Source organism: Letharia lupina, assembly GCF_014066315.1.
Source record: "Letharia lupina isolate WasteWater1 chromosome Unknown contig_11, whole genome shotgun sequence".
Taxonomy (NCBI): domain Eukaryota; kingdom Fungi; phylum Ascomycota; class Lecanoromycetes; order Lecanorales; family Parmeliaceae; genus Letharia; species Letharia lupina.
Window position 1 is genome coordinate 954,213 of NW_023502980.1, and position 12,273 is coordinate 966,485.

Here is a 12,273-nt window from a genome sequence, read left to right on the forward strand (position 1 = left end):
GCACAGCTCACCCTTAAGCGCAGGAGTGCATATCAAAAAATCACTCATGGTAGGACATATGTTCATCTTTCAACCTCCTCAACTGAGATTTCTACGACTTACGAACCTCAACTGACTAATAAATTGTACAAGCCATCATCCCAAGCTCTCCGAGAATTTCAAGCTCGTTCAAAAAGAAAGAGTATCCGACTAATTACAAGGAGTCATCTGATTCTGACACGGATTCTGGGGACGATTTGGTCTTCCGGTCCAAAGGGCCGGCCATAAATCATCAACCCAAACAGGAGCGGGTCTTGAAAATATGGACAGAGTAATTAATACCCGAATCTACCCAAATTTGTCCGCTGCTTCAACAACCGTACTGATAATGAATAGCTTCATGGGCATATGGGGGGTATCTGAAGAGGAAAGCCTTCGACGTTACCGGCACCTTCCCACAAAGCGAGCATTGGGCGAGTTCATAGACTTTATGGTCGAACGGAAGCGAAAGAGTACGATTACACAATCGGTACATACTATCAAAGGTTACTACAGATCGCTCGTTCCGGCATACGAGAAAATTACACGTACACACTTCGATAAAGAACGAAGACAGAATCCACTCAAGGTATGTGCATTAAGCCGTGTGTGGCAGGGCCAGACCGTCGACTAACAATACCTCTTTCCGTGTAGCACATCGTCCAAGAACTCCCTCGAAAGTTTGGATCGTCAACAGGCAAGAAGAGAAAATACGACCCTGACAGTCACCGACCTAGACATTCCGACTCGAACTCTCTGGCGTAATAATGAGTACCATGTGAAGCATGACCGGATGCGAGCTCAACTCACATGGTTTCTCTTGCTGCACGCGTACACCGGTGCTCGGGCTAGCACTTTCATCGAAGGATACTTCCACAAGGGCACTGGGAAGTGTTCAACATACAAGGTTAGTGATACGGGATAGCTTACTGATCTACGGCTGACAGTGCGAATAGGACGTCCGATTGCACGTCTATTGGCGAGCGAACGGAACTCCTGGATGGATGCTTGAGCTCACTGAGCGGTTTACCAAAGCGAACCCCGATCCTATGGAGAACAGGTTGGTGAAAGCTGCGTTATTTGAGCTTCGCTGTTACCAATGCACGTAGTATGCGTGTAATTATGAAGGACAAAGAGGGCTTCCTTCGTGATCCGGTGGTCTTTTCCCTAGCTCTCGCTTTCGTAGACGAGGCTCTTCTGGGTATCGACTCTGTGGACCAATTCTGGATGATTCGACCTCCAGGCAACAGAAAGTAATTCGATTTCCAAGGGAATCCCACGGTCCTGGATACCCCTGTCTTTCAATTGACAGATTCTACAGGGGGGATTTCACAAGCGTGGAATGACACGTCAATGTATTGTTTACTTAGGGGGTTGATCCGGATCGCCAGATATGAAGCGAAATCTGTTACCGTTCATAGCATCCGTCGTGGCTTTGCCAACTGCATAGACAGCAAGTGTGATCCTTTGCAAATCTGATCTTCTTCTCTTTACTTTACTGATAAATCAATAAAAGAACATATCACTATTGCGGAGCGTACGCAAGCGCTCAGTTACTTGGCAGATGATAGGTTCGGGCAAGATTACATCTCAACAATATCCGCTATCGACGGTCAGGCTATGTTCTTGGGGGATATTCCTGACGTAGAGCAGATCAATTGTCCGAGTAGTGCTCGTCGTTACCGAAATGTCAATCTGCCTCAAAACCTACCGGCCAAAGAGGCCGCTGCTTATGAGCAAAGTCAAAAGATGAGGATTCTTCGTAACAGGCTAGAAAGCCGCTTGCCAGGAGACCAGAAAGAATATCAGAAGACTATAAAAGAGCGAAAGATTCTGAGGAGGCAAGCTCTCAAAAATTATCAGAATCAGTGGCTTCGAGACGAGTATCAGCGAACAGTATCAACCGGAGGATTGGACTGTGCAAAACAGATCAGCGCTCAGAAGAATTTCGATTTCCTACAGCGCTTTATGCCCGAACGCGCTCGCTTAGCTGGAATGATAGGAATATTGATTCCGTCCTTTGATGAGAGAAGAAACATGCTCTCCAGGACCTAATCGCTATCTGCAGTCAATCCGATTAGCAGGTCTTATATCGTCCGAACGAAACAACAGTGGAAGGACAGTGTCCAGTCTTGGATTGCAGAAAGCAAATCTTAACGTATGTTCTCGCGTCATATCCTTTGTAAGAGGCTATATCTAAAGCTGATTCTACTAAAAGTATGCCCCCCATCGGACGAAGCTCTCACATCCACTCATGCAGGACGCGGGAGATGTCAGGATTGGCCCAGTTCTGTTACCGATGCTCGGAGTGATTCCAGAGTTCCGATGATTGGCAGCAACACTGTGCATGGCATCTCTCTAACCTTGATATAAGATGTGAGACATAAAAATATCGCTACACGCTTGTGCTACCGGGCTTTTGTCCGTTTTGCATCGGATGCAGCCAACTCTCACCCGCGGCAAGGCTTCATCAGTTTGTGTGGCCTACGAAATTATAGAAGCATCTTAGCAAACATCTACAAAGGATTTTATGGCCAATACCTTGTCCACATCCGCTTTGCAGACTCGAGATTGGAGACGAGGAGAGCTTCGATCACCACATGGTTGACACGCATGGCAAGTACTCTTTACCGCCGTATCAGCGTATCAGTTGAAGCGGAAGCACGAAGAAGGAATTACAAATGACAAGAAGAAGAAGATCAAGCCAGATGTTGGCGAAAAGAAACCCTATCGCCCAAGGCGAACAGTCGGTCCCCGCGACGTTCCCTGCCCTTCAAATGTTTTCCGGATCTATGACATTGGTATGAATTTGGATGCTGCTTTCGCCGACGCCATGAATGCCTTCAATGTTGAGTCAGAAGCATCTCCACTCCCAGCAATAGCTTCGGAGTCAGCTATCGGAGGGATCTTAGAGACCGGAACACAGGGACCCTCAGCACCATCATCGAACTTGACCGGACAATCGCAAACGACGACCATCTCTGAATGGGGTGTGGACCTCCCCATGTCTGAACTTTCACAGGACAATACGTTTGAAGGCACAGGGATAGTCGATGATTATGACGTCTTTGATGATTTTCTTTGCGCCGGGGAGACCGAGGACCAAGACCGAGGACCATGTTTTTATTGATGGATTTCTTTGCACAGGAGAGCCTGAAAGTCCCAACATGTTTGATCAGCCTCTGTTCTATGAAGGGTAGCTCGAGCTGGCTCGTGGTACGGATTCATGGTTTGGCAATCTCAACAAATTTCCGGGTGGAGTCTGCGGTGAAGGGTTGACAATCCAAGTAGAGACTTGCAAAGTGAAGGGATGAAATGCTGAAAATAGATCGACATTTTCTATGCGCCCGGTGATAACGGGGTAGAGTGGGTGAAGGGGTGAAACCCCAAATATCGACTAGTGCGAGGCGTGAAGGGGTGAAATACTGACAGTAGATCGACATTTTCTATGTGCCAGTGCAGGGGGTACTTGTCTTATCACCTTTTTGGGTTGGGTGCCCAAAAGAGAAGTACGGGCATGTAGAAAGCATCAAGGTATTTGGAGCGCGTCGGCAAATAACACAGGAGTAGGCTCCGGAGTAGACCTCAGGGCATTTGAGCGCGTGCGTTCATAATAGGAGTAGGCTTACAACAGGGAATAGGCTCATAGCAGGAGTAGGCTCATGAAGCACGTGAGGTCAGAATAAGAGTAGGGGCATGTTATGAGTAGGCTCATAGAGAGCATAACGCCTTTAAGCGCGTGGGATCATAACAGGAGTAGGCTCATAGGGTGCGTGGGATCATAGAAAGCATAAGGTATTTAAGCGTGCGAGATCACAACATGAGTAGGCTCATAGAGTGCGTAGGATCATGAGAAGAAGTGGGGGTGTGTTAAGAGTAGGCTCCTAGAAAGCATTAGGCACATCAGAAGAGTGAAAGTATACTAGGAGTAGACTTGTAGAATGGTTGAAGCGTAGAAAAAGAGCTTTAGTGACCTTCACCTCCGCCACCACTCTGCTCTTTTAGCTCGGCAATGGGATTTACTATCACTTTCCCTCCACCATGTCTAGGTACAGGTCCCTTTTGGCCGTTGGCGCTCCTTCTCCAACACTTCTACCTCCGGGCTGAAGCTTGGTTGCGGCCAAGATTGGTGAGTTATAACGAAATTGCAGGAGGTCTTGCTGTCGTCGTTACTCGTAGGGACCGCCTCTGTGCCAAGGAGACAGCTTTCCTGATGTAGATACTTTTAATGTGACCATATGCCTTGAGACCGTAGATGAGGTATATATGACAGGCTGTTGAAGACTAAAACGAACCTAAGATTCTTTTATATACTATCATCTACCACAAGAAGGTTGAGAAAATAGGATAAAAAGAAGCAGTAACTTTAGAGAAATTCTGTCATCCCACTCCAAGTTGACTAAGCAAGTCTCACATTTTGGTCAACACACCTGTGGGTTACACAACAAATCACACTTCGGGAGTAGTTTAACAAAATCCCAAGTCAGCATTGAAAGAACAAAAAGTGCAAAAATTTGCGCCCACTAGGAATCGAACCTAGAATCTCTAAGAATGGATTAGTCAGTAGGATTTATCTATCGGTTTGCAATTGACTTACCGTGATTACTAGTCACGCGCCTTACCATTTGGCCATGAGCGCAATGAAAAATTCGACTTATTTCAATATATATATTAAATTTTGACACGGAATTAGCGAATTTCTAAAAGCCCTTAATCAAGCGAGAACGGGTTTCGAAGCCGCCAGCTTGCCTTTTCTTTGCATTGGTGGTATTTTGCCTATTTGTTCAATGAAAATTGTATGAAACGCCATTTTATACACTCTCTCTTAGTCCAATACTCACTATGGGCATGGTAGTTCGCTATGGGTCATTGTTATCGGGGCCAGCGACGTTATAGGCTTTGGCATTGCGCAAGAGCTCAGCTTCTCGCGGTCATAACATCATATTGTACGGCTGCGATCCTTCAAGGCTGTTAAAGTGCCAAGCACAGCTTGAGAAGGCGTTTCCCTGTCGAAATGATTGAAACTTCACCGCGGACGTGACCTAGGTATCTAATGCAGTAATTACCAAGTTCGCTGAAAGCTTGAGAAATAAGAGCTTCTCCGAACACTGAAAATTTGTAAATATCGCCAAGGCCATAACTACTTAATTGACTTAAGACCCTTATCTTGCGAAGTGTCTAAAGCGCTACCCAGCTGAATGGTCATCCTCACTCTCCCCAGAATGTCCCTGCAATCAAATTCCCAGTGCTCCCGAAGTTCGTATCCACAGCCCCTATAAACAATTTCACTGAATTTGAAAATCTCAATAGCCATACACCAATTCGATAATTGACGACTTTTCCGACGAGCGTTCTAACAATCGACTTGACATGTAAGCGCTATCACGGCAGTTGATTTTGGTGGCGACTGTCCAGAGGATGATTCTTTTCTGGCGATAAGGAAGCTTCATACTCGCTGGTTACTTGAGACAACTTGATCTCGGGCTTCAAAGGAGCAGTAGCTCGTGCTGTTGTCAACGCCATGACGAGTATCTTGACAGGATAATATGGCGTTGGTCGTAGTCAAAAGATCCGTATAGCTCCCAGGCCTCTCGATTTCCTATCATAAGTCAGGTGAACATGTCTCTAGGCCTCCCTCGGCCGGGGGCTGCGCCTAGAAATCTATTCGATCTCTTCTCAATCTCTTCAAGCCGGTAGCCATCAAGTTGATCTACGAGCGTGTTCATGCGCTTGACTCCCTGAGCTCCCTTGGTATTTAGCCAAAAGGACTCTACACCTTTCGACGTCAGGGCTGTCATATTGACTCCTAGCCGTGCTCCAGGGGAGTCATTCGAGGCCGCACCTGCATATTTTTCAGGGTGCGGACCTTTTGGTTCTAGAAAGCCTTGGAGAACGACCTTGTTATCGAGGATCCGGGGGTAGATTACTGCTGGGACTCGGAAGACAAATTGCATGCAGAAGATACGTCCACCTGACCTCTTCGTAGAGTGATCTTTAAGCTTGCATTGATAGCCTTGAAGAAACTTCTGCCGATAGTTGTCTGTCCGGCTTCTATCAGCCAGGATCTGAAATTGCCCGAGAACAAGACGGTGATGCGCCCGATGTTTGGCGTCTGATGAATCACGCAGAGCATTAAACCTTGATACGGTACGGAGGTTGGCGTAGAAAGTCCTGGAAATGTCAAGACTCTTAGGCAAAACGGATACCGCCCCACCCGAAGATTCGGGTAAGTTGCCGGGACAATGCGCTTAGATTGACAGCGGGACCGGGTCACATCTGAGCACGAGCCTAATAGAGCCCTTAAAAGCCATTGCCCAGGGTTTACCTTATGGCTTTCAACTATAGGGCTGTCTTCCGACAGTAGGGCTAGGGCTTACGACAATGTGTCTTGGCATGTTCAGGCCCTTTAGCAAACGCGCCATTAGCACTAGCATGTCACAACCACCAAAGGACCAAATAACGCCTACATAGCCAATCCTGATATCCTAAATATTCCGTGGCTCACATTTTCAACAACCACTTGCCTCGATGTCGGCATCGACGCATGGTGTCTACAAGTACTTTTTCCTCTACATCGAACCCCTCTCCACCATCCTCGGCGCCTACTACTCTTCCTTGCAACAGCAAACCTATCTTGACCTCACTCATGCGACTTCAAGCCCCCAAAACGGCATACCCGTCTCAACCCAAATTGTTCTCATGCAATTGTCGAACCTGTATCTCTGTTTTGCCATTATTGAAGCTCTCGTCCTACGCGCATCATCCGATTTGAAGGTCTGGCGGACTCTACTTATCTGCTTGCTTGTCGCAGACTTCGGTCATCTCTACAGCGTCCATGCTGTGGGATGGCATATCTACTGGAACGTGCTCAGGTGGAACGCCATTGACTGGGGCAACGTCGCTTTCGTGTATGTTGGAGCTACGATGCGCATCTGTTTTCTGTCCGGCTTGGGGGTGGGTCCTTCTGGTAGGCAGGCGGTCAGACGCAGCACTCGGAGAAAAAGACCATCGTCCAGAATTACAGGCTAGGCTTTGATGGCTCAGCACTATTTATCTCTTGACGTAGGGATTGACCGCGAAATAGACTGATATTGGCTTGATAGCCCAAACGCCAAGTCTACCTGGGTCTCAAGGCTGGAAATTGAGTCAAGACAGTTCGAAGAAGTTTGCCTCACACTAGTGGGCCTTGAGCCGTTGGGATTGTAACTCTGAACTGTTCTCCCTGGGATTCTTTCACTTCCTCAAGCATGTCTTCCTTGTCAGCCTCGAAGGGCCAGCATTGCTCTCGTATTGCTCGCTCTACATCAACCCTGATTGATCGAAACCCTCAATTCCGCCCAATTGTTGTATCTGTCACCGCTTTTCCCTGAAATTTGAAGGAAACATGTCCGAGCTGGTGACGACTCCCAAAGACAGAACTTACAGGCTCACTGCACCCTGAAGAGCAACAGCGAAGATGAAATCAAAGACGCTGATAAGGACATCCAGGAGGTCAAAAGCAGCTTTGAGCCTATGATCACACGATCTAGAGCTGCCCACCCTAGTGCGGCTCCAATTCACTGGATACGGAATACTGCTCGCTTGCCATGTTTGCGGGCTTGGAGACAACGCGGATGGCATCAGAACTCCAGTGATCAGCACGAAATGTGTACCCTACCAGGTCTGAGAGATGGTAGTTTCTGTAATACATTAAAAATTAGTCCCGGTGCATGTACTGTGACCAGGCTTGGGAAGCACGAATTTCGGAAGATGTCGTAGGGTTTGACCTTATGGCTCTGGGGCACTTCGAGCCCGAGCAATAGGCAATATGGTGGTACTCTGGACGTGAGTCTTCGCCTGCTTGATACTCCATGCTCAAGCAGCTGCAAATTGAACGATTTGTACTCAGCGCAGATCGGTTGACGGATAGATCTCTGGACCCAGGTAGCGACATCAAAACACACCTTCACACCCATCTAATCCGCTCACCAAGAAGCATGCCCGGACTTCAAGAAATTACTACCAACTCCATCACCTCAAATCCCAAACCCCATCCTCCCCCACCAAAATCACCACCCCCCTCCCCTCATCCAGACTCCTCCTTCCCGCTTCCAAAATTGCAGTCGTAGCAATCGTGTTCTTCAGCGTCGGTAGCCCCCTCCTATCTAGCTCATCAAGCGTCACTCTCCCCTCCTTGAACGCGGTTACCGCATCAACGAATTTCTCAAAACTGATATAGCCATATCCAGTCTGTCCATTAAAATTCCCTTCTTCGTCAGGTGCATATTTCATGTAGAAGGGGTTATACCACACTAGCTGGCCCTGGGAGTCGTCAGCCACGTCGTAGCCGCGTTTGGCTTGGTCGACACGGATTTCGCCGTTGGATGCTAGGTCTGCAAAGGTCAGCAACCACAAATTTGGCAGAGGACTAGTCCGGCTTACAATGAAAATACTGGTTTGAATGAACCCCTGCCTTTTGCGGAGCAGTCCAACTCGCCGTATAAACCCCCGTGGCTCTCCTTCCCGGCTCATCGCGCTTCACCCATTCTACAAGCAACGAAATAGTATCCTCTGTCCCAGGCACGCAGCCCAGGTTTTCAGCCGTACCCTTTGAACCGCTAGCTGTCACCTTGACTGGCTTGTAATCCGGCACCATCGACTCGCATATATCCACATGATGCGAGTTCAGGTAGTAAGAAATATCACTTTCCTTACCAGCCCACGCTTTGAAAGTCTCTAACTGGAACTTGGGTTGGCTCATGTAGCTGTAAAAGTAGTTGAAATTGCCCAATGTCTTTGCTCGTGCTCTGGCGTCCGCGTAGGCCGGGTCGAAGCGCTTGTGGTGTTCGACGAAGACGAAAACGTTGTGCTTTCGGGCTTCGCGGAGGAGCTGTTGGTGCTCGGATAGAAGCTTGACGGCTGGTTTGGTGATCAAGACGTGGATGCCCCGCTCTATTGCATACAGAGCGATCGGGTAGTGGGTAGTGTCGGGGGTGAAGATGGTGATGGCATCCCCAGGGGAGAGAGCGTCGATGGCCGTTTTGTAGGAGTCTGTGTCACGAGCTGTGGTGTCTGAGGGGAAGGAATCGAAGGAGACGTCTAGGTTGTTGTAGACAGCGGCGATGTTCTTTTGGAGATGTTCGCGAATCGCAGGATACTTTTGCCCCGACGTTCCTACCATACTCAACTTGCCCACCTTACCTCTCCTCCGCAGATCGAACAGAGTCAGTCCCACAACACCGACCTTCTTGTCAGAGCCTGACATGCCGCCGCCTACGAAACCCGTCGTGTATTCGCCGGTACCAACCTGATTCTAGCTTCAGTATTCGAAGGTGAGGTATGAGAGAATCAAGCTTACCATGAGAACATTAAGGGGAGCCATGATGACAAAATGTGAGAGGAAAACGATATTGCAAGTAGTAGCACTACTTTTCTACCAGAGCAAAGAGTTTTGATGGTTTCACAAAAGCTTCCCAATTTACTTTACAGAGGACCATAAAACACAGAACCTCAGGGAACCACACACTCATCTGTAGGAAGATACGTCATATACTTACACCCATTACTTTTTATTACAAATACTCGGCAAACTATCAATTCTTCCTCGCTCAGGGATATTCTCCCGGCACGCTTGGAATTTAGCCGGGGCGGACTCACTTCCACTTAAAAATCCCCACACTTAGCACCAAGTCCCTAACATCATGTCTGTGCGTTTCGGACAACCGCAGATCCCTTGGTCTGCCATGATTATCGTCACGACATCCTTGAGACGGGCAACGGACGTTGAGATGCCGGAGATAAGACGTCCACGCGAATGTTGGATGTGCAACTTAGCCTGAGGTCAATGGCGACAAGCGGGATGATGCCATCGGCGGGGACCCCACATACGTGTGGAATGGACTGATATAAGTCTTATATGCCCCAGCTGTTCCCCTCTCAACAGTTTGTCATTGACAGCCCGCTCCAATCTCGATCTCATCGAGCCGCGAAATGGCCACAAAGTCGCGCACGCCCCTCCGTCCGGGTATATACTGTCCCACCCTCACCTTCTTCGACCCTACGACTGAAGACCTCGACCTCCCAACCATAGCCAAGCACTCCGTTCGGCTCGCCCGCGCTGGTCTCGTTGGCCTCGTAACCCTCGGCTCGAATGGAGAAGCAGTCCACCTTTCTCGATCCGAAAAGTCCGCCGTGACTCGCACGACGAGGCAAGCACTCGACGAAGCTGGCTACAGAGACGTCCCCGTAATCTGCGGAGCGGCGGAGCAATCCGTTCGCGGTACTCTAGAATTGTGCAGAGAGGGCGCAGAGGCAGGGGCGGATTACGTACTGCTTGTGCCCCCCAGCTACTATCGGGCTGCAATGAATGAAGGGCAACTGGAAGAATATTATAACGCGGTTGCAGACGAGAGTCCGGTGCCGGTCCTACTTTACAATTATCCTGGTGCAGTGGCAGGGATCGATATGGACTCCGATTTCATTATTCGCGTCGCACAGCATTCGAACATCGTTGGGACGAAATTTACGTGCGGGAACACGGGCAAATTGACGAGAGTCGCAAGTGCGACGGATGCGTGTACGCCCAAGAAGAAGGGGAGTGGCTTCATGGCTTTCGGAGGTATGGCTGATTTCACCGTGCAAACATGGGTCAGTGGCGGCAGTGGCATTGTTAGTGGAGCAGCGAACGTGATGCCCAAGATCGTGGTTGAGGCATGGAATCTTTGGACGGAGGGTAAGACGGAGGACGCGATGAAGTTGCAAGAAGTTGTCAGTAGAGGAGATTGGTTATTGGGGAAGCCAGGGGTACCGGGGACGAAGGCAGCGCTGCAGAGGTTCTTTGGGTATGGGGGTTATGCGAGGAAGCCTTTGCGGAGGGTCGGTGGTGCAGAGGTGGACAGTCTGGCGGAGAAGATGAAGGAGGTGATGGATATTGAAAATACGCTTTGAATGCAGCAGAAGATAGTATTGTATGTTGTGATTGAATGTCATACTGGCGGAATTCCCCATGAGAGCATGTACAACGATGGGGCGTACACTAAGGAGCAGCCATTTACCCCGTCCCGGTACTAGTACGGGTATTTTCCGTGAGCAGCCGCCGCAACAAGGTAGTACCTCGACTTCTCAGCAACGCAGTCCTTTGAAAGGCAAACAACCGAGTCCGACCAAAGAATTTTGAGAGACGAGTTTTGAGAGACCAATTTTGAGAGACGAGAGACGAGAGACGATGCAGAAGATGTTGGAGCACCGGAATCGTTTATTGCCGGATTATGGAGAAACCTAAAGGCACAGCCACAGGCCTGTGGCGCCACAGCCATCTTCAGGAATGTCATCGAAAGCGCAACTCAGCCGGACAAGGGACTCTCGGAAAGGACCTTCGAGATCCATAATGCCAAGCGACTGCGGTCACAAATCGATGCCGATAGCGGCCTTTGATCAGCCTTTGATCAGCCGGCGGTGGCAGATATGGTGGCTCAGGAAGCATGATTACGTTTTCTCCGGAAAGGCAAGGGATGTCGTCGGTCGTCAGGTGTTAGGTCTCTGTCTCTAGTAATCTTCGCTGCCTGGTGCCGCGCAAGAGATGTGTTGGTAGAAGAGCAGAGGTCTGGTAGAAATCCTGTGCCTTCCCCACCGAGAGAAGCGCACTGCCGAATGATCTCCAAGTCTTGCCAGTTCTCTTGGACATGCAAAACATTGCTGCATGGCATCTGAAGATTGGACCCTCTGATTGTAGACAGGTCTTATACAAGAAGCAATTCAATTCATTATTCGCAAAGATAAAGCAATTATGCAGGTAGAAGGATGATTGGGCCTTGGTGAAAATGAGAGATCTTCTAGACTTCTACCCGCTGCAGATGACAGGGATTTTATATTAGCGCTGTTCTTAGTATGGGCGGTTGTACCGTTTCAAATGTTTCCAACCAGCTGCAGTGCTGAAGCTCCTGTCCAAAGCCCCTTTCCAGCTTGACCAAGAGACATTCGGCGCGTAAAGTTCTGCTGTTTGAGCCTATGGTAACTGTGAGCAAGGCTATGGTCATTTCGGAGTCTTGGACTGACAAAAATTCTGCGCATTGCGGGGTGCCGATCCTTTAGAGGCAATTGCAATTGCACAGCCTACTTCTTGGCGACCGGATGCCGGACCAGGCCAGTGACCACTTCCTATATCCCCTTTGCTCGGGCACTGCATCTACAAGGCATTCGCCGCACTCCGCATGGACTTATCTTCCTTCATCAGCTTCCTTCAGCTTTTGCGGCCGTTGCACAGCACCCTCTCCCTTT

General features: G+C 49.0%; 3 protein-coding genes and 1 non-coding gene across 4 annotated transcripts; 2 read left to right on the forward strand and 2 right to left on the reverse strand.

The window, feature by feature from the left end:
* Positions 1-367: 367 nt before the first annotated feature.
* Positions 368-3,148, forward strand: HO133_000855 (uncharacterized protein; the record flags this gene model as incomplete). Its single annotated transcript, XM_037291790.1, has 8 exons — positions 368-508; positions 585-607; positions 673-925; positions 975-1,078; positions 1,128-1,271; positions 1,572-2,033; positions 2,517-2,638; positions 2,661-3,148. The coding sequence occupies 8 exons, from the start codon at positions 368-370 to the stop codon at positions 3,146-3,148; spliced, it is 1,737 nt and encodes a 578-aa protein (XP_037152152.1).
* A 1,385-nt stretch (positions 3,149-4,533) lies between these two features.
* Positions 4,534-4,657, reverse strand: HO133_000856. The gene has a single exon. It is a non-coding gene; the product is annotated as a tRNA-Thr (tRNA).
* Positions 4,658-8,028: 3,371 nt separating this feature from the next.
* Positions 8,029-9,379, reverse strand: HO133_000857 (uncharacterized protein; the record flags this gene model as incomplete). Its single annotated transcript, XM_037291791.1, has 3 exons — positions 8,029-8,390; positions 8,440-9,304; positions 9,356-9,379. The coding sequence occupies 3 exons, from the start codon at positions 9,377-9,379 to the stop codon at positions 8,029-8,031; spliced, it is 1,251 nt and encodes a 416-aa protein (XP_037152153.1).
* A 608-nt stretch (positions 9,380-9,987) lies between these two features.
* HO133_000858 (uncharacterized protein) lies at positions 9,988-10,944 on the forward strand (the record flags this gene model as incomplete). Its single annotated transcript, XM_037291792.1, has 1 exon — positions 9,988-10,944. One exon carries the CDS (start codon positions 9,988-9,990, stop codon positions 10,942-10,944), a length of 957 nt encoding a protein of 318 aa, XP_037152154.1.
* Between the last annotated feature and the right edge of the window lie 1,329 nt (positions 10,945-12,273).